Source organism: Vulpes lagopus, chromosome 10, assembly GCF_018345385.1.
Source record: "Vulpes lagopus strain Blue_001 chromosome 10, ASM1834538v1, whole genome shotgun sequence".
NCBI classification, from domain to species: Eukaryota; Metazoa; Chordata; class Mammalia; order Carnivora; family Canidae; genus Vulpes; species Vulpes lagopus.
Genome location: NC_054833.1, coordinates 34,387,034 through 34,408,859, shown reverse-complemented (window position 1 = coordinate 34,408,859; position 21,826 = coordinate 34,387,034). Strand labels below are relative to the sequence as shown.

At 47.1% G+C, this 21,826-nt stretch overlaps 1 protein-coding gene across 3 annotated transcripts in view; it reads left to right on the top strand.

Moving 5' to 3' along the window:
• Positions 1 to 21,826, top strand: part of DCPS (decapping enzyme, scavenger) — a 43,965-nt gene that overhangs the window by 8,245 nt on the left and 13,894 nt on the right. For all 3 annotated transcript variants that reach the window (XM_041772076.1, XM_041772074.1, XM_041772073.1), the window contains exon 3: positions 19,097 to 19,242. In XM_041772076.1, coding sequence (XP_041628010.1) covers positions 19,097 to 19,242 — 146 coding nt within the window. The remainder of the gene's footprint in view (positions 1 to 19,096; positions 19,243 to 21,826) is intronic.

The following is a 21,826-nucleotide window of genomic DNA, read 5'->3' as shown; positions in this document are numbered from 1 at the left end:
AGATAAGTAAATCAAAGTGTTTTTTTGCACCGGACTACTTCTTTCAGGCAGTGAAAATGAATGAGCCACAGCTACACATGTCAAGAATCTCACCATATTGAGCAGGAAAAGCAAGACACAAAATACAGAGTGTGGTTCCAATTAGATAAAGTTGAAAAACAAGCAGAACTAAACAATATACTGCTTAGTGATGCATGCATAAATAATAAAATAAGACGAAAAAAGAAATGATTAATGCCTGATTCAGCACAGTGATTATCCCTGGCAGGGGCAGAGAGGATATCAAAATTCTGGTAATGCTCTGTTCCTTGGGCTGCATGCTCTTTGCATGGGTGTTCTTTTGTTTTATTTTAGGTCCTTAAATGGTGCCTATTTTATATACGTGTGTGTATGTGTATAAAGTATGTATACATGTGTATATACACACAAGTTTTACGTTGTACAATGTATTTCCCAATTAAAAGTTAAGAAAAACCAGCAGGTCCTTAGAAGAGCTAAGAATATTCTCCCACTAAATTCTAGGGTCCTGCCTTCATTCTTTTTTTTTTTTTTTTTTTTAATTTTTATTTATTTATGATAGTCACAGAGAGAGAGAGAGAGAGAGGCAGAGACACAGGCAGAGGGAGAAGCAGGCTCCATGCACCGGGAGCCTGATGTGGGACTCGATCCCGGGTCTCCAGGATCGCGCCCTGGGCCAAAGGCAAGCGCCAAACCACTGCGCCACCCAGGGATCCCTCCTGCCTTCATTCTTAAATTTGGTTTCCAGTCACTCTGACTGAAAGTGTTTGATTAAGGCCTCCTTCCTTTGGGTTTTAGGCATTAGCCGACTTCTGTTTCTGCATACCACCTTTTCTCTGGTGTAGAGAAGTGGTGGGGCCTGACTCTTTTCTGTCCAGTGGACAAGGGAGCCTGTGCTGTCCTGGAGCACTCTCCAGCATGGTGCCAGCCCTGGCCGAATAGAGCAGTGTGGGGAGGCCCTCCAGCAACTGGAGACAAGGGCTCGGTACCAGGCTCTGTGGGCTCCACTCCAGCATATACTGGCACGAGCCCATCACCCTATTCCCTGTGGGTGTCCTCGGCAGGCCTCCCATGGCAGCTGAGCTGAAGGGCAAGAGTTCTCTGAACATTGACCCGTAGGAAAAGTCTTGCCAGACAGGTTATCTCCTGAGCAGGATGTTGAAGAGCTCTATCATATCACATGAGAAATACCCTAGGCTTGCTGCCAGTGGGTGACACCTGGGCAAGTCGTGGAATTGCTCTGAGACTCAGTTTCTCTGGATGAAAAATGAGGAATCAGATAGCTGGCTAGTCCACCTCACTCACTGGGCTTCGGTATCATATTAGAGGATAGAACCACAGTATCTCAGGTTTGAATGGAACTCTAGAGGTTTATTCAGTAATGTGATTCTTAACTAGAACTATTCATCATGAATGCTTACAAAGCTCTCTCGAATACAGAATCTGGACCTCCTGAATAGGTCTCTGTGATAGGGGTAGGCCATTTATCAAAGTCATACAGTCACATGGTCAAGTCATCAAATAGCACTGAAGGGCTTACATACATAGCCAGGAATAGGCTTTTGTATCACTCTGCCCCACCCTGGTCCTGCTTTCCAGAAACAACTACCATGAAGAAAGTTTCTGGGGTTAGTGCTTCTGGTAGTTGCCTCCAGACCCTTAACTGATAAAGAAGATAATGCAGCTTGTTCTTGATTTGTCACATTTTGACCTTCTCAGTCCCCCACAGCGGAAATGGAAAGATTTAGCTCCTTTATATATTTCTCACCATCCCTCCCCTTCCTTCCAATTTTTTATGTTTATATTATTATTTTTAGGGTTCTTAACAATTGCCTTTGGAATCCTAAATATACTTACCTTTAGGCCTTGATCCCTCTCCTTGAGGTGTTGTCACTCTCTCGGTTAAGAACATCCATCCGTGCCTCTAGCCTTCTCTTGCTTTACTGTCTCCTGACTTCTCTGTCAGCCATGCTTATATTTTACATTGTCACGGTATGTTCTGTTGCATGATTGTAATCAAGTCTTGTGTGCTTTGTCTGTAAGTAGATTCTGAGCTGCTCGCCAGTAAACAGCGTTTACATTATGGTGGCCACAGTAATGTGCACTACACACTCAAGCACACTGCTGGAATTCTAGTTCCTCTCCCACCTGCCCAGTGCATGACACCCCTGTGTCCCCGTAAGAAGGATGCATCTGATGTCTAAGTCAAATGGATTCTCTGTTCTCACAGCCCAGCAGTTCCTCCAAGTCATGCTGCTTTTTAAATTTATTTCCTATTTGAATCATTATTTTATGTTTTTCCTTTTTCATAAAGTTTCTAGTTGCCTCTTTTTTTTTTTTTTAACTGTAGTTAAAAGAATCCGGTGAGCCTTTACTCTGTTTTTGAAATTATCCAGCCACTTAGTTTGATAATTCATTACATGATAAGTCCTTCCTTCCTGGAAATATTGTTTCAGAACACTCTTTCCTGCTGCTCCAATCTAGACAGCTGATTCTTTAGGCATGCTGCATGGCTCTTGACTTAAGACTTCCTGTCACAGTGTTTCTAGGTTAGATGCACTCTTTTCTGGATGTGATGTCTTTTTTTTTCTCTTGTCTTAGTCTCTTATTTAGCTGAAATACAGTCTTAAGTACTTCCTCAGAAAGAACACATGAAAGGTAAACCTTGAATCCTTTATTGTGCCCTTGCTTTTGATTGATGGTTTGACTGAATACAGAATTTAAATTTCTTTCCCCTCAAAACATTTAAGGCACTGATCTCTTGACTTCAAGCATCCATTGTTGTCAACAAGACTTCTGATGCCAGTTTGATTTTCATTTTCTTACAGTTAACTTGGTTTTTCATCTTCATCCCCCCCCCCCCCCCGCTTTGTTAATTTCCTTCTCTGGAAGCTTATCGTGGTATGCTCTTTATCTCAGGTGAACTGAAATAGTGTAAGGCTGTGTTGAGGTTGGATTTTTTTTTTTTTTCATTCATTGTACCTGGTACTTTTAGATCCTTTTGATTTATAGTCTTATGTCATTTATTCACTCTATACATTTTTTTCTGTCACTTTGATAATTTCCTTTCCTCTTTTTTTATTTCCTCTTACTGGAAATGCTATTAGGTGTTCGTCTCCTAAAGTGCTCCTGTGTATTGCTTCTGTTCTCCTGCTTTTTCCATTTATGTCTTTTCTTTTTATAGTCCAGTAGATTGTCTTAACTTTATCTTCCAGACCTTTCCAGTGAAGGTTTTAACTTGGCAATCATATTTTTAATTTTCTTCCCTCTGATTTTCTATTTCATTTTCTCTGACACACTAATTAGAATTATTTTAAAAATTATCTCCTGACCCTTCCATGATCTCATTTCCTCTGAGATCTGGTTCTGGTTGTTTATTTTGGTCATTCTTTTTCAGGCTGCTGGTTTTCTTTTAACATCTGGTGAATGTTAGCTCATTTGTGTTTAAAAATGAAGAAACAGGCTGATAATCTACTATACTTTGGTGGACTTTGTCCACTATCTATTTGTAGGTCTGTTTCCACAACGGGTTTCCTGGATGAGTAGCTGGCCCAATCCTGTGTGGATTGGGAGCGGGCCTTGTTGGCTGGCTGGCTGGCCTTGCCTAAGGGTGCAGCTTGACTGGCACACTGGAGACACCAGCACCCACTCTGGAGCGCTCACGCTCTCTCATCCACTATAGTTTGTGGGCTGCTGCTTTTTTATGATTGGTGAGCTAAAAATGGTTTTTACATTTTTTTTTTAAAGATTTTATTTATTTGAGAGAGAGCGTGAGCCAGGGGAAGGAGGAGAGGGAGAGGGAGAGGGAGAGGGAGAAGCAGGCTCTCCACCGTGCAGGGAGCTTGATTTGGGACTTAATCCCAGGACCCTGGATCATGATCTGAGCCAAAGGCAGACACTTAACCAGTGGAACCACCCAGGCGCCCCTGGTTTTTACATTTTTAATGAGTTGTTTTAAAAAATAGAAAAAATTAAGATGAATATGAAAAAGAGACAGCATAGCCTACAACACCTAACATATTTACTGTCACATTTTCTAGAAAAGCTTGCCTGCCACTGCTCTAGCCCATGGTTTTCTGTCTTGGGAGGATGGATAGCCATCTTGTTTTCCTCCATCATTATGAGCCTGCCCCTGGGATGAGGGTGTGGCATTGGGTGGAACCAGTTAGTACAACAGTTCTCTAGATAGCCCCTTGATTGGTCCCAGCTTCCAGTTTCATTTCCATTCTGGTCCTCTGTAGCTAGTTGCTCAGAGCCATTGAGGTATGTACTGTCAGGCTAGAGGTCACATAAAGGATCATCCCATTTGTGTTTTAAAAAAAAAAAAGGGATCCCTGGGTGGCGCAGCAGTTTGGCGCCTGCCTTTGGCCCAGGGCGCGATCCTGGAGACCCGGGATCGAATCCCACATCAGGCTCCCAGTGCATGGAGCCTGCTTCTCCCTCCGCCTGTGTCTCTGCCTCTCTCTCTCTCTCTGTGACTATCATAAATAAATAAAAAAAAAAATAAAAAAAAAAATAAAAAAAATAAAAAGAGGAAAAAGACCCTGGGCTGTCTGGGTGATTCATTTGATTAAGTCTCCAAGCTTCAGCTCGGGTTCTGGGATCGAGCTCGCCGGGGTCTGGGATCAAGCCTGCGGTGTTGGGCTCCCTGCTCAGTAGGGAACCTACTTCTCCCTCTCCCTCTCCCTCTGCCCTTCCTCTCACCTTTGTGTGCGAGTGTGCACTCACTTATGTTCTCTCTCCCTCTCTCTCCTGCCCCTCTCTCCCTCAAATAAAAGTCTTTAAAAAAACTCTGCCCTTCCTCTCACCTTTGTGTGCGAGTGTGCACTCACTTATGTTCTCTCTCCCTCTCTCTCCTGCCCCTCTCTCCCTCAAATAAAGTCTTTAAAAAAAGACCTTTGTGTAGATATGTTCATATATATGTAAACTCTTTAAAGACCAGGATAGTAAATAACCAACTTTGTTAATTAGTGTTTATTTCAATGACTTACGAGTTATTTGAGAATTTATTCACGTGATGCTTGGATAGATATTTCTTAGGATGTTAACCTCATCCCCAAATAAAACAAAGGAGCAGATGATAAAATTAGCCTGGATCGGAGTTTCTGCCTCCTTCCTTCACAGCCCAAATGACCCTCATTGTGTGGGACCTGCCACTTCATCAACAAGTACTGCATCACACCCCCAAGTACTGGACCTCAACTCAGGTGAATTACATCTCTCTATGGAGACACACCTGGAAGATGCTAATAAAGAGCTCACAGCTGCAGAGGAGCGCACCCTGGGAGCTGGTGGGTTAGGGTGTGCAGAGGTGGCTCCTGCAACAGCTGGGGACATGGCAGCTCCTGGGATGGCTGGACTTGATGATGGCGGGGTGAGAAGTAGAAGGGGTTTCTGGGTGAGGGCAACACTGTGGACAGAGCTATAGGGTGGGCTCCCAGCATTAGCTGGGCTTTGAGATGGGGCAGGGGAAAAGGTGAGTGAGCCCACAGGAATCTACTCCTTTGGCGTCATCACTTGCGGCCACCTAAAATGGCAGATTTCTGTCGACTTTTCTCTCTGGTTGCTTCACACGCCAGTGAGCCAAGCCCCTTCTGGGGTTTGGAGGGACAGTAGAATAACAACAAGCAGACATTTCAAGATGGAAAGGGTCCTAATACCTGGGTAAAATTCTCGGTCCAGAATCTGGGTTCTGTCTTTCTCTTGTGGTCTAATTGGCTGGTGCGCTCCTTCCCTGCCACCTTAGCTCAGGGAACCCTTGCACCCTGCCTTCTCTGTGTCCCCATCTCCTCCCTTCAGCTGAGAGCAGAGGCCCTCTGTTCGGTTCTCCATTTAGACTCATGGCTTCCACGGAGCTCAGAGAAGCCATTGCATTCAGAAGCGAGAAGTGAATAGCTACTGAGATGTAATCACCACCCCAAGACTGGTGTTCTTGTTCCTTCTCTCTCTCTCTCTCTCTCTCTTTCTCTCTCTCTCTCTCCCTCCCTCTCTCCCTCCCTCCCTCTCCCTCTCTCCCCCCTCCCTCCCTCCTTCCCAGATGGGGCAAGGTCCCAAGGCTCTGTGGCAGTCTTGAGGCTCAAGTCAGCAGAAAAGTCAGCTTACTCATGACCAGTGGGCAAAGGCAGATTACCCACAGGATAGCTGGTTCCACTTCACTGCTTGGCTCCGGCTGTGCCTGCCAGCCTGTGGCAGCCTGGTTCTGTTGTCCTCTTCTGATCCAGACTTCTTAGTGAGTGATAGCCTAGAATCCTGGTAGTCCTGGGCCCCTCTCAGTGGGGGATGTGTCCTGTACCTTTGATCTCTCCTATCCGACCAGCACACACAGTATGGCCGTGTCCTTGGATGTTGCACTGACGCCATGTACCTGTGCTCCTCTCTGAGTGAATAAGGAAATACCTTTAGACAGGAAGTTGAGAGCAGGGCCATGTTTTAGAATTCCTGAGTATTCGGTCCAATAGCTTTTGTAGACTGGTCTGCTTAACTTCAGAATAGCTTCTTCCTGTGTGTGGGGACATAGGGGTCTCAGCTCTAAGGGCAGGACTGTGTGTCAGTGGCTCCCTTGTCTCATTTAGTACCAGTTCTCAGTCCTTCTGTTTGGATGGAACTCTGGGAAGTGCTGAAAGCCCCACAGCCATCGTATAGCACCATTTCCCATTCCTAAAGGACCCCCTCTGCTACCATGTGACCAAAGGCCATCCCAACAGCCCTGGAACAGCATTCAGAGTCACCGAATTTGCTTCTGGGTCATCGGGTCATATGCTCCGTCCTCTCCCTCCCAGGCCTCAGAGAAGGAGGGAAGGAGCCTGTCAGATCCAGGGCCTGGCTAAAATCAGCATCTGCCTCTCCTCTGCCTCGAATAGCATCTCTGTGCTGTGATTGAGACAGGTAATTAGTGGTGTGAAGGTTTGCTGTGGAGTGGCCAAGGCTTCCAATAGGATCCTGACCACACCCTTCATCCCTGTTTATTTCTGATCTCAAGGTCTCTTCAGGCCTCCCCTTGAGTACTTCCAGCATCCCTGCGGTGCAGGACGTGACCGCCTCCTCTCCAGCCTCTGGCCTGCTCTCTGGCCACCATGATGCTGGGCTGAGGAGAGGGTCCCCTCATCAGGGGAAATCCCCAGGAGGAGGGAAGATAATACAAGTCCTCAGGAGACCCTGCAGCCTCCCTCCCTTGCCAGCCCTTCTGTCTGGGCCCTTTGACGGAGTGCCCTTCCAGTCTGGGTCACCTGCTCCGTCACCTGACTGGCTCTGCTTGGCCCTTGTGGAAGGTTGGGGGGTGGGGGGCTTCACCCACAGATCATGCTTTGCTCTTGTTTCTCCCCGGCTGCCCTGATCCTACACATCTGGGTCAAATAAGTTGAAACTGGCTCATCATAATGAAAGGAGAGCAAAAGCCACAGACTGAGCCATAGAAATTACCTCATCGTGTAGAAGTCATCAGTAACGGCTGGAAAGCAGTCTTGTTTGAACATGTGTATGAGAAGGAGAGCAGACTGTCTGTGGTTTGCATTTTCATGTTTCATGTGCAACAGCGTTTTCCTGGGGATTTGGCTAAGCTAACCTTGGCAGAGAGCAAGAAAGGCAGCTGCTCTTTCCTTCCACACAGCCCAGCCTCCACCTCTGAAAGCAGTTGGGCTTTCGTGTCTGGGTGGAGAACAGGGGGTGGGTCTGTTTATTGGAGAGAGCCTTTCCGGAGACTCTTAAGGGTCTTAGGAGGCAGAACAGAGCTGTCCCAGCCAGAGGCACGCAGGCCTGCCCGCCTGTGCTGCAGAGAGAAGGAGTGTGTGTGGATGGGACCAGTGTTCATCTGGGATGCATCGGTATGACCGCTCCTGCTGCCAGAACATCCCTGCTGCCCCAAGCCCCACCAGGGCTGCAAGACCACTGCAAGGCCCCTCTCCCTGGGCCCCACCACGGGCATGCCTCCCAGAGAGCCAGCGCTGGCATCTTTGGTGGGGAGCGGTGGGAGGCAATACAACGTTCTTAAATCGAAATGGCCATTGTCCCCTGTTGTAAGCGGGATCATCTTCGGTCCCCGCATGCCCCATCAGAGCCTGCTGCAGCCCAGCATCTGGCTGCTGTGGACCCCCAGAGCTGCGGAACACATGCCTCTGCCCCCCTCCCTCCCGGGGAAGCATGGCAGAGTGTGGTGCTGCTGATCTGTGCAGGTCCTGGTGCAGACCTCCCAGGATGCAGCCCCAGTCTCTCTGGCACCTTATTATGCCCGTTGGTTTTGCTGACAGCTGTTTACATGTCTTGGGAGAGCTTGGAGCTAATCATGTTTCTCCTATCTGATAAGGCTGCTTTTTGGAGAACCTGGCCGTAGTACAGGTTTCTCAGGGAAACGTCTGAAAGAATGGCCCTGTGGCATTGGGAAAGCAATATTGCGTAGAGGAGTCAGACTGCTCACGTTCAAATCTCAGTTCCACCCCTTACTAGTAATTTGCCCAAGGCAAACCTCTCTCCGGCCCATTTATTTATTTTAACTAAATTAATTTGTTTGAGACATAGGCAGAGACACAGGCAGAGGGAGAAGCAGGCTCCCTGTGGGGAGCCCGATGGAGGACTCGATCCCAAGACCCCGGAATCACACCCTGAACCAAAGGCAAACATTTTATCACTGAGCAACCCAGGTGTCCCTTTGGGGCTTAAGGAACAGTGTATTTTTCAGTTTTTAATGTATCTGCTACATAAGTGATCCATATTTTTATTGGAAAATGTAATAAATGTCCCCCAAAAACTAACTCAAAAGGTTATAGTTTATAACTCCACCACCCAGAGATAGCCTTTCAACATCTTGGGCTATGTTCTGAATTTTTTAGACTTTTCTCTGCACTTATGTGTATGCAGTTGTGCGTGCATATGCTCTTTAAAAACTAAAGTAGCATAATCTACTGTTCTGTAACTCTATTGTTAGGGCCTGATATGTGTCAGGTGCTGTCTTAGGCATTGCACATACAGAACGTAAAACAAAGTCTCCACTCTCAAGGAGCTTACATCCAGTTGGAGGAGATGAACCATAAATAAACAAATAGGTCAGGTGGCGGGCGCCTGGGTGGCTCAGTTGGTTAAACGGCTGCCTTTGACTCAGGACCAATGTCAGGGTCCTGGAATCGAGTTGTACATTGGGCTCTCTGCTCAGCTGGGAGCCTGCTTCTCCCTCTTCCTCTGCCTGCTGCTCCCCCTGCTTGTTCTCTCTCTCTCTCTCTCTCTCTCTCTCTCTCTCTCTGTTTGTGTGTCAAATAAAGCCTTGAAAGGAAAAAAAAAAAGGTCAGGTGGCAATAAATGGGTAAGAAGAAAAAGAAAGCATTATACAATGTTGTTACAGCGTTCCTGACTGTATTGCCTATGCTCTACCTTTCCTCTTCATGACTTCTTTATTTTATAACTGAAACAAACTTTTCTTTTTCTGGTTAGTTCCTTTTGTTTTTTAGATTGCACATATAAATGAAATCATATAGTATTTGTCTTTGTGTGACTATCTTGTTTCACTTAGCACAGTAACCTCCAGGTCCATTGGTGTTGTTGTAAGTGACAAGATTTCATTCTTTTTGAAGGCTGAGTAATATTCCATCATATGCACATGCACATGCATCCACACACACGTCTTCTGTATCCTTCATCTGTCGATGGACACTTGGGCTGCTTTCATCTGTTGGCTATTGTAAATGCTGCTGCTCTAAACGGAGGGATGCATATGTCTTTTTGAATTAATGTTTTCATTTTCTTTGAGTAAATACCCAGTAGTAGGGAGGTCAGTAGGGGGATAGGGTAACTGAGTGATGGCCTTTAGGGAGGGCACATCATAAGATGAGCACTGGGTGTTATACAATGTTAGTAAATTGAATTTAAATAAAAAATTTTAAAACCCAGTATTGGAATTACTGGGTCACATGCTATGGTGATAGATGGTGACTACACTTATCTTAGGGAGCATTGAGTAATGTATACAATTGTCAAATTGATACGTTGTACAATGAAACTAATACAATGTCAACTATACTTCAGTGATACATTTTTTTCTTTTCTTTTTCTTTTTTTTTTTAAGAGTTTATCTACTTGAGAGAGGAAAAGAGAGCACAAGCAGAGAGAAGAGGGAGAGGGAGAAACAGACTCCCCACTGCATGGGGAGCCTGACATGCAGCTCAGCCCCAGGACCCTGGGATCATGACCTGAGCTGAAGTCAGATGCTTAACTGACTGAGTACCCAGGCACCCCTCAGTAATACTTTTTTTTTTTTCTTTTTTAATCATTATAAGGGAGACAGAAGGACAGGGACATGGGCTTCCAGTAAAAAAGGGAACATTTTGCCCATCCGCTTCCTCTGAAACCACACTAAAAATGACATTAAAGAAATTACCTTACAAAAAATGATGCCATGGAGACTAGAGAAGGAAGAAGAGACAAGCCTAGGAAATGATGGGGGTGGTGTGGGAGGGATGGAGTGACTGACCCAGCAAATATGTAGGAAGGAAGCCTGAGCCAGTAGGTCCCATAAATCCTGTCCCACTTCACATAACTAGGAGCTGCTCCTCCCAGAGATCCAGCCTCTGGAGAGGTTCAGACAGGATCTAGAGAGGTTAGGTACGGTGAGCGGGACTCAGGGTACTGAAATATAGAGGGTTAAGGAGAAATTTTCATATTCAGTGTTAAGATCACCCCATGCTCTCTCCTGCCGCCCGCCCGCTCCTTCTCCTCATCTCTCAGGATGCTGTCAACCAGGCTTACGCCTCCATGTGTGAAATTGGAAGTCATGCATGGAGAATCTGACCAGCCCAGGAGAGAAGGCGAACTCTTGGGGATTCTGTCCTGAAGGGCATACATAGCCTGATCATCCTAAAATGAAGATCCAGGTGAACACACCTATGTCCACAGAGCTTCCTATTGGCTTTTTAGTGCTTTGCCCTCAAACGTGAGTGAGTGGACAGGCAAGGGTGAACTTGAGTGACTTGAGTAAAACACCCATTGATCAAAGAAAGGAAGGAAAAGAAAAGAACCTGGAAGAAACAAACTCTGCAGGGAGAAGAAATTTGCAAAAAATGGTCATTAACATCTGAGACAAATGATCTATCAAATGCATAAGAACAAGATGGCGTCATTGAGGAATTTTTTTTAAAGCTTTTAGGAATTGAATATGTAGCAGAACTGAAAACTTCAACAGAAGAGAAGAGAAAGTTGAAGAAAACTTCCTCAGAGGCAGAGCAGCAAGACATGAGATACAGAGACAGAAAAGGAGGAGAGAAAAGTGGAAGATGAATATCCCCACAGGTGTTCCAGAAAGACAGGGCAGGGGAAGCAGGGAAGAAAATGACCAAAGAAATAAAATTGCTTCCCAGGATTGAAGAACGTGATGTTTGAGATTGAAAAAGTCCATTACCGGGGATCCCTGGGTGGCTAAATAAAATCATTAAAAAGAGAAGAAAAGGGATCCCTGGGTGGCCCAGCGGTTTGGCACCTGCCTTTGGCCCGGGGCGCGATCCTGGAGACCCGGGATCGAATCCCACGTCGGGCTCCCGGTGCATGGAGCCTGCTTCTCCCTCTGCCTGTGTCTCTGCCTCTGTGTGTGTGTGTGTGTGTGTGTGTGTGTGACTACATGAATAAATAAATAAAATCTTTAAAAAAAAAAAAAAAAAAGAAAAGGTCCATTACCCAGTTTGGGGGATGAGTAGAAACCACTCCAAGACCCATCAACATGACTGGGATATTGAGGACAATAAGAAAACAGGTCAATACGAAGGACTGCAGATCAGAATGACCTCAGACTTCTCAACAGTAGCATCGCAATCTAGAAGATTGTGGAGCTCTCAGGTTCTGAGGGTCATTGCTTTCCATTGTAGAATTCTTTTGCCTAACTCTCAATTACGTGTGACAGTGGAATAAAGGCATTTTCAGATGATCTAGGTCTCTAAATGTATCTCCCTTGTACCATAGTTCTGGAAGCAGCTTGACTTTGTGCTTCAGTGTTGTGGTCTTTGATGTGTTGCCAGACCAGCGACAACAGCTACGTATGGGAACTTTTTTTTTTTTTTTTAAGATTTTATTTATTTGTGAGAAAGAGAGAGGCAGAGACACAGGCAAAGGGAGAAGCAGGCTCCATGCAAGGAACCCGACATGGGACTCCATCCCGGGTCTCCAGGATCAGGCCCTGGGCTGAAGGCGGCACTAAACCGCTGAGCCACCTGGGCTGCCCAATCTGGGAACTTCTTAAAAAGGCATACTGGTGGGCCTGGCCCCAGATGTCCTTCGTCAGATGGTTCTGATGCACCGTGAAGTTTGAGAACCACTGCTTTAGTAAAATATAAATGCAAACAGGAAAGAGGAAGCTAGAGTACCCAGCAGTCAGAGAGAGGGAGAGGCAGTGCCAGGAAGGATGGTGGTACACAGAGCTCCAGAGCACAGCTCTACCTGCTGGAGCAAGTCAGTTTTAACATTAAAAGGAAGTTTTTAAAAGGGCGCCTGGGTGGCTCAGTCGGTTAATAATCTGCCTGTGGTACCAGGACCAGGATCGGACCAGGACCAGGAATGAGTCCTGCATCAGGCTAGCTGCTCAGCAGGGAGTCTGCTTCCTCTGGCCCTCCCTGCTCTTGTGCTCTCTCTCTCTTTCTCAAATAAACAAATGAAATCTTAAACAATTAAAAAAAATTTTCTATAAACAGACATGGATGTGGGGATGAATTAGTGACAAGTTTGTAGAAAAGTGAGCAAATAAAAGAATAATAACTGCATATACCAAAAATTGTACTAAAAAGGAAAATAGTATTCAGCACTGCACAGCATTTATGTCATTTCATGGTAGTGTTGACATTGAATACTGACATCCACAATTGTAATATAGTTGTATTGTGAGGACAGGGGACGGGGGTTGTATGTGTGTGCATGTGTATGCACACTGGTAAAAAAGCTAAATCCTGTCTTCCATAATGGGAAGTCCATAAGTAAAAGTGAAAAGTCAAGGGGGAACAAGATAGAAAAATATTTGTAATTTAGAACTGTGAAAGTACACAAGCAAAGAAATGGCAAGAAGAATTGAAAGTGGTCTATGGGGAAGAGCAGGAAACTTAAAAACCAAACTTCATATGACTCTAACCTATGTACCAGCACACCTTCAATTACAAATAAAAGCAAAGTTTGATAAAGTATGGTAGGTGGGGAAGTTTTATAAGGAGTATCAGGGAGGTCGTTTTAATGGATAATTGTCCCTTGAGCAGTAGTAAGGGTTGGGGGTGCCGATCCCCCATGCAGTGAATCCACTCCCCCCCCCAAACTAACTCCCCACTAAAACTCCCGCAGAACTTTACTACTCTCCCCAAACTTAACCCTTCATGCAGTTGAAAATCCACATATAACTTCCAACTCCCCTAAAACTTGATAGCCTACTGTTGACTGGAAGCCTTGCTGATACAACCAGTTGATTAACACATATTTTGTATGTTGTACATATTCTATGCTGTGTTCTTGCAGTATTGAAATAAGGGATCCCTGGGTGGCTCAATGGTTGAGCTCTGCCTTTGGCTCAGGGCATGATCCCAGGGTCCACGGATTGAGTCCTGCATCAGGCTCCCTGCAAGGAGCCTGCTTCTCCCTCTACCTGTGTCTCTGCCTTTCTCTGTGTGTGTCATGAATAAATTTAAAAAAAAACTTTAAAAAAATTTTTTTTTGAAATAAGCTTAAAAGAAAATGTTATCAAGAAAATCATAAGGGGGCGCCTGGGTGGCTCAGTTGGTTGAGTGTCTGCCTTTGGCTCAGGTCATGATCCCAGAGCCCCAGGATTAAGCCCAACATCCAACATCGAGCTCACTGCTCATTGGGGAGCCTGCTTCTCCCTCTGCCCTTCTCTCTGCCCATACTTGCTCTCTCTCTCGCTCTCAAATAAAATCTTAAAAATTCTAAGGTAATATACATTTACAGTCACCTATTGTGTTTATTGAAAAAAAATCGCATGTAAGTGAACCCATGCAGTTCAAATCCATGTTGTTTAAGGATCAGCTGTGTTGTAAATATTATCAAGAGAGGTTTTTGAGGGGTTTGAAATTGTTCCGTGCTAGGCTTTTTTTTTTTTTTTTTTTTTGAGATTTTATTTATTTAAGAGAGAAAGAAAAAAAAAGAGTGAGAGAATGAGCAGAGAGCAAGAGGGAGAGGGAGGAGCAGGTTCCCCACTGAGCAGGAGCTCAATGCAGGGCTGCATCCCACAACCTACACAGATCATGACCCTAGCCAATGGTACCCCCCACACTCACACTTTTCTTTTAAAAGAATGCTAATAGGAGGGCAGGATTGGGGCATTCCTTGTTGTTTCTCTACTACAGGGAAAAACTGGGTGGGGAGGTGCCAGGGACTGCTCACTCTGGACAGGTGGCCCCCTTAAGTCAGTTTGCCAAGTGGAGGCTGGCAGAGGGCACCAGGAAGGTCATCAAGCCTCATGTGCTGACGTACGAGGTTGGCACCATGATACCACCGCTGAAGCCCAGTCCTGAGCCAGACTGAGCTGAGGGAGCAAGGGCGCCACAGTTTCTGTGTGAAACGGGGATCATCATGATACCCACCTCACCTTGGTTGTGAGGAGTGAATGAATTCATGTATAGCCTGGGCATGGAACAGTACCTGGTTTGTCTGTTAGCAGTTAGCTCTGAGGGTCCAAAGAACAGCAACATTTGTTTTTGTTTTATTTGTTTTTCACTTTTGAAAACCTACTAAACCCTACTAAAAAGTTGTAAGAATGGTACAAAGAACTCCCTCATAAAAGCCCTATTGTTAACATTTTGCCACATTTGCCTTTTCTCTTTCCACACACATGTATCATATTTTGTTGCTAATGTTACTACTGAAAAGTAAGTTGCAGACATCATAACCCTTCCTTGTTAAGCACTTTAGTTTCTGTTTCCTAGGAACCAGAGTAAAGTGATCAGTTTTAGGAAATTTCACATTTATACAAAGTTTGTTTATAATACAGAGACAGTTATGAAATTTTATCAATTGTTCCAATACCATCTTTCCAGCAGGACTCCCCTCTCGTGTCCAGGATCCAGTCCAGTCAATAGCATTCTGTAATCCAGAGCAGTCCTTCTGTTTTTGTTTTCTCTCACTTCGACCTTTTTGCAGGGTTATAAAGCCACTTGTTTTTTTGTTTTTTGTTTTTTAATTTTATTTATGATAGTCACACAGAGAGAGAGAGAGAGAGAGAGGCAGAGACACAGGCGGAGGGAGAAGCAGGCTCCATGCACCGGGAGCCCGACGTGGGACTCGATCCCGGGTCTCCAGGATCGCGCCCTGGGCCAAAGGCAGGCGCCAAACCGCTGCGCCACCCAGGGATCCCCTAAAGCCACTTGTTTTATAGGACGTCCCAAATTGGGCTTGGCTGGTACTTCCTCATGATGAGATTCAGACCATGCATTTTTGGCCAGAATACCACAGCACATCCCTCCGGAGGCTTGATGGCCGTGTGTCCCATTAGGAATGAGGTTAACTCAGGTCACCTGGTCCCTTCATCATTAATAAGTAATCTCTGGGGAGAGATTTTTGAGACTGTGTGTGGATATCCTGTTCCCCAACATATTTTCGCCTGGTGAATTGAGCATTTATTGGGCACTGACACTTGACCAAAATTCTCGTGAGGTTCACTTGCAAGTCAACATCTTGATTTGGCATTTAGATAGACACCAAAGTTTGCTTTTGCCTGCCAGTGAGAAACTTAGCATTGGGAAACATATTGATTTTTATCAGAGAGATTTTTTTTTTCAAAATTGGCTCAGAATTACTCTTCCTAGGCTTAAAGTCAGATTCATTTATCCACTTGTTCAGTAAATATTTGTTGGGTGCCTACTGAACAAGTGCTAAGCCAAGTGCTATTGCAGGTGCTGGGGATAAAATCATTTTAAAACTTTTTTTTTTTTTTTTTTTTAAGATTTTTACTTATTTGAGAGAGTGAGCACGAGTAGGGCGGTGAGGGCAGAGGGAGAGGGAGAAGCAGGCTCCCTGCTCAGCAATGCAAGGCTCAATCCCAGGACCCTGAGATCATGACCTGAGCTGAGCCACCCAGGTGCCCCTAAAAAACTTTTTAAGGAGAAACCCCTCTCTTCCCGGAAGGTACATTCTAATGGGGAAATCAGACATTAAATCCATATTATATTGTCAGGTAGTGAGGAATGAGGAAAGTGAATTGGCAAGACAGACAGTGAAGCAGTAAGGGGAGCTTCTCAGCTGGGCTGTTGGAGGTCAGGAGGTTGGTTGAGGTCAGACACTGCCTGGCAGTGGGAGCAGCTGATCTTAGGTCTTGAGATGGGATATGAATTAGTGGGAGTGTGAGGAGGTCCTTGGGGGCTCAGGCAGAGATATCAAGATTGGAGAGAGGGCTGGGGCAGGATCATAATGGGAAGCCAGGGAGTGGTCCAGGTTTGAGGGGGGCAGCCCCTCAGGAGGAATGGAAACCAGCCCTCGCCCCTGATACCTGCATGTAAGGCCGCCCTGCCCCTGCCCTGGGCTTCTGGTGCTGGTCTAACAGAGAGGTGATACTAGCTTTGAGAGGGCCTAGAGTCCACCAGTGGGGCTTCTGCGTCCAGGCAGGAGTTTCTCAGAAAAGGAAGAAAGGCGGCAGGAAGTGAGCATTTGGAAACTATGTTTTTGTGTTTTCCCAGCCGCTGGAAGGGAGGGCAGGAAGGGGCTGGCCTGGGGAGGCCCCTGCTTCCCAGCACCCTGGGTGGCTAGGCAGTCTTTGACAAGCCTTGGCAGACAGGGGCGTGCTCGCAGGCCCAGCACTTTCTGATCTGGAACAGCCAGGGAGCCCCAGGCTGTGAGCCCAGGGCTGTGCGTTCTTTGCCAGCGGGTCAGGCTGTTCTCCAACGTGAGTGCTGCCTTTGTCCCAGGCCATCTCCCCCATACTGAGGGGGCCATCATTTAGAGCTATACCAGCCCCAGGCTACCAAAGTAACAGCAAACACAACAAAAGTAAGAGCTAGCACCTGAAGGGCACTTTTCTGTGTGTGATGGGGGGTGGGCCTTCACTCTCTGAAGGCTTCCCACCTACTGCTCACTGACTTCCTTTAACAAGGTCCTGGTCACACAGCTGCTAAGTGCAGATCTGAACTCAGGCTGACTGGCGCCAGAATCTCTGTTCTCTGCCGAGCTACACTCAGATATAGGATTTATCTAGAGCCCACTGCAAGAGTCAGGGTGATGCCATTCACTCTGTTTGTGGCATTTTCTTGCCTCTTGGGATCTTGGTGTACTCAACCACTAGCCTGTCACCCAGGGAGTGTTGAGAGTGAGGAGTGGGGATCTGTTTGCTGCTGCCCAGAGGGTTGCGAGGAGGCCTTTGTGCCTCCCTTTCTGGGTCAGATCCAGAGATTCCCAGGAAGTGGGGTGACATGGTGCCTCCAGTGGTCCAGATGACATGTTTTGTTTAATGTTGAGTACAATTCCATGGGGCAGATTTTATGACCACTCTTTAACAAATGAGGAAACTAGGACTTTAAGAAGTTCAGTAACACACCCAAGGTCACACAGGAGGGGGAGAGCGCACCCAAGGTCACACAGGAGGGGGAGAGTGTTGTGTCAGTTCAGATCCAAGAGCCTTCTTTGTGCCATGCAGCTTCGCCTCCCAGGGCTGATGGGCCAGGGCCTCTGATCCTCACCAGAAGTCGTGGGCTGGGTGTAGCACCTCTGGCCTTCTCTACCTGGCCGCTGGAGTAATATGGGGCTGGTACGCAGGTGTTAGAAGATCACCAGCTTCAGGGTAAGGAGACCCCAGGTCCAGTGTTGCCTCTGCCACACCTCATGGCGTGATACCTAGTGAGTCCTGACTCCTGTGAACCCTCTCATTCCCCTGTGAAATGAGGATCCTAGCCACCTACATTCTTAGACCAAGTAGGAAAGTATAGGCTGGTGGTTCTTAGCTGGGTCTGCAGGTATGTGGTGGGTGTGGGAATTTCCTGGGCTGTTAAAATATGCCTGCTGGGCCTTCCTCAGGTTTCCCTGGGAGAGTGCTCTGCATGGAAGGTAGAGGAGTCAGGGAGGACGTGGGTCTTTGAAGAAACGTCTCAACTGATTTCAGAATACCGTTTTCCTTTCCTGCCCTTAATGTCTACATTGAAGCACTGCATATGAATGATAATAGTTGTAGCAGATGTTATTAAAAATTGGGAAAAGCATTTAACCGAAACCAGGTGGTGTTGGACCAGGACCCTAGCCTAGAGTCTGTTTGGGAAAACTTCAAGATTTCCTGCTGATGAAAACAGCGGTTCTCACCTGGGGGTGATTTTGTCCCCCAGGAGACACTTTGCAATGTCTGGAGACATTTTAGGTTGTCACAGCTGGAAAGAGGGTTTTACTAACGTCCCAGTAGAAGCCTGCAGTTCTGCTAAACATCCTGCAATGCGCAGGATGGCCCCTCCAACAAAGAAGTATCTGAGCCAAAATGTCGATGGTGCCAGGCTGAGACAGGCTGATTAAAAATAGCCAGCACTGACATAGTATTTACTCTATGTCAGACATTGTTCTAAGTGCTTCACAGGTATTAACTTGTTTAATCCTCCCAACTCTGGGACATAGGAGCTATTATTATCCTCAGTGGACAGATGGAGAAGTCGGGGCTTGTAAAGTTTAAATAACCGGGCCGGGGTCAGGGTCCCGAGGAAAGGATGGGCAGAGCCAGGACTCGAACCCAGACTGTCCCGCTCCCGAGTCTGTACCTTGAACCATGGTCCTATGCCGTACTTTGTAGGAGGGGAGGCTGCTTACCTTTCATTTTCAACTTTGGGTCCCGAAAGCCACATACCAACAAATTTGCTGTGTGACAAGAGTCAGAAACCTTTTGTTTCTGTGCCAAGAACATAGAGGGGGAAGGATGAGGAGGGGCCCAATGACCCATCAGCGAAAACCCTGTGATTTCCAGATGCTGAGTGTGATTCACCTCATGAGCTGACCGGCATGAGGCTCCTCATGGGGTGACTATAACCTCTTTGGCTCCTTGGGGAATCAAAGACGGGGTCTCAGTCCCTGCCCTGTGCTGGGGACCAGCATGTGACAGGCCTGTGCAGAGAGCACACCTAACCTTGCAGTCCTGTGCTGTGTTTGTCATCTGCAGATGTAAAGGCAACCGTGGTTTACCCGGCCACAGAGAAGCATCTACAGAAGTACCTGCGCCAGGACCTCCGCCTGGTCCAAGAGACGGGAAGTGATTACAAGAACATCACCTTACCCTACCTGGAGTCCCAGAGCCTCAGCATCCAGGTGACTGGCCCAGGGGCGCAGTCACAGGGTACCTCCCTGTGGGCAGTGTCTCTCTCAAGGCCCTGTCAGGGGCCATTGCCTTCCCATAGGTTTGGGGTCAGGCAGAGAGCCCAGTGGAAAGCCCTATCCTCCGGGGGATTTCGTACCTCCTAGCATGGGGGTCAGCACACAAATGTGGAAGGAGCTGCATGAGATAGGAGAGGATGAGCGGCACAGGACGCTCTGGGCTGAGGTGGTCACTCTTTTATCCAGGGTGGCCAGAGAAGACTTCCATGAGACGGGAGTTCCTCCTGGTCTTGGGCGTGCCACTGAGGCTCTGTAGGACTCTCAGTGCAGCCTCTGGGCTTTTGAAGAACCTGTGTCTCCAGTTGCACTGAGACCGTCTCAGGAGGGCTGTGCCCTCAGCTGGGTCTGTGAATGGATCAGGACTGAAGCCAGAGTCGCCCCCCTACCCTGCTCCAGACTTTTGTTCCTGGTTCCACCTCTGGGAATGTAGGCCCAGAGTAAAAACTTCATCCACTTGTTCCCCTTGCTGTTCGCTCCCCAGAGGGCAGGTTCCTGATGGCCTCGGCAACTCAGTGCAAGACCTCTTCTCCCAGGAGCTGATGTGAGGTTTGGCAGCATCTTCAGCCACTAGGCCAGACACAAGGCCATTTAGCTCAGAGATCACGACTTCTCCCTGGGCCGAGGCCCAGTGCCAGTCTGAGCCTATGCCTGGAATTGGCCCCGAGTGAATGCTCAGCATTAAATATGATGGATGAGGCATTTCCTCACTCACTCACTGGCTCTCACCATCTCTGTCTCTCCGTCACTCCCTGTTCTCTTTGAGCATGTCTCACCCGCTTTTCCCAAGATGCCGGTCGTGGCGGTGGCGGGCACTCACATGCAGGGCACTCGTGGCCATTTCTCCCTGGCCAGAAGAAGGGAGGGGTCCCGGGTGTGGGGTCCCTGCCAGGTCAGTTGTACCTGCGAGAAGCAGGGGCAGGGTGGTAGGCAGTCATGTGGGAGGCCCTGTGTGCCAACAGCTCGCTTTCCCACGGTGGACCCCGGGCCATTAGCTCCGGCCCTGCTGTGCTGTGTTGGCACCAACTCCTCTGGCTTACGCTGGCATGAGATATATATTTTTTTTTTATTTTATTTTATTTTATTTTATTTTATTTTATTTTATTTTATTTTATTTATTTTTTTTTTTTTAAGGCCCTGCACTTGCTCTGTCCTCTAAGTGGAAAGGAGATGTGTCTCCATCTTCCTAGATAGCTGCTGCCCTCCAGGGCCTTAGAGGAATCTCCTGGAATAAATGTTCTGTGGCACCAATTGCATACATGTGGGATCCAAACGAGGAAGCTCTTAAAGTCGGTGTGAGTTATATGTGTCCCTCCTTTTATACACCACCGCCTAGTTCCTCTTGGAAAATAATACAATAGAATTCCACTACTCTACCAAGTTCTGTTTGACTCAGGCACCGGGTGGCATCAGGCCATGGCCCGGTGATGACAACAGGTGCTCTGCTGGAGGCTGCGGTATTTTTTTCCTTGACTGTATCTAGGAAGTTTACAAGCACTTAGCTCAACTGACAACAGTCATTATTTTTATTGAACATCTACTCTGTACCAGGCTGTGTGCTAGGCTCTGGAGGGTCACCAGGGTAAACACTTGTAATGCCCCCGGAGTCTTGTAGGGAAAACAGACATGGAGTCTGACCAGTAAAATTTAATGGGATAAGTATTATCCCACGGTGGTTTGTATCCGAGGTTCTGTGGTGACCTGAAGGGAAGTGATCAGCTCAGACAGTGGGGACGTCACAGAGGAAGGGATCCTCCCATTGGGTTTTAAGGGACAAATAGAAGTTTGTGAGGGGGACGAGGCAGAGAACGGTGTTCCAGGCAAAGGGAAGAGCAAGTAGAGAGGCTCAGTGGGCTGGAGGATCGGCAGGAGACAAGAGGAGCAGGTGGGCCAAGGCCAGGAGCAGGTGTGTGCGCCTTCAGGAGACCAGGAGCTCCCAAGCCTTGCTGATCATCAGGATTGCTTGGGAAGATCATTAAAAATACAAAGCACAGGGTCCTATTCCAGATCTACTGGATCAGAATGTTCAGGGAGTGGAGCTGGAAAATCTGTATTTTTTTTTTTTAATTCTGTTTCTAGTGATCATCATATTTCGGAACAGTTGCCATAGGCAATGAGCATCCCCTAAACGATTTTAAACATACGGTTTTCATGAGATTTAAAAGAATCGCTGGAGTCCGGTGAGCGTGAGTATGGGAGCAGGAAAGCTCTAAAGGCTGGTGTGAGGTCTGGACCAAGGCTGAGGCAGTGTAGAGGGCTCCGGCAATGATTGGAGAACCAGGGCTTAGAGGTGGCGGATTTGGAGAGGCAAGCCGGGTGGCTCCAGGTCCAGCATGGGCCATGTGTGCATAGGTGGTGGGATCTTTAACCAGGTTGGGGGCGTGGACAATGCACAGGTTTAATGTGGGAAACCATCCGTTCAGTTTGGGACTTGTGAGTGTTCACCAGGTGCCAGGGACTGTTGCAGCATTCTCTCTGCATCACCTTCTTGAATCATCTCTGCAGCTTTTTGAAGATGGGA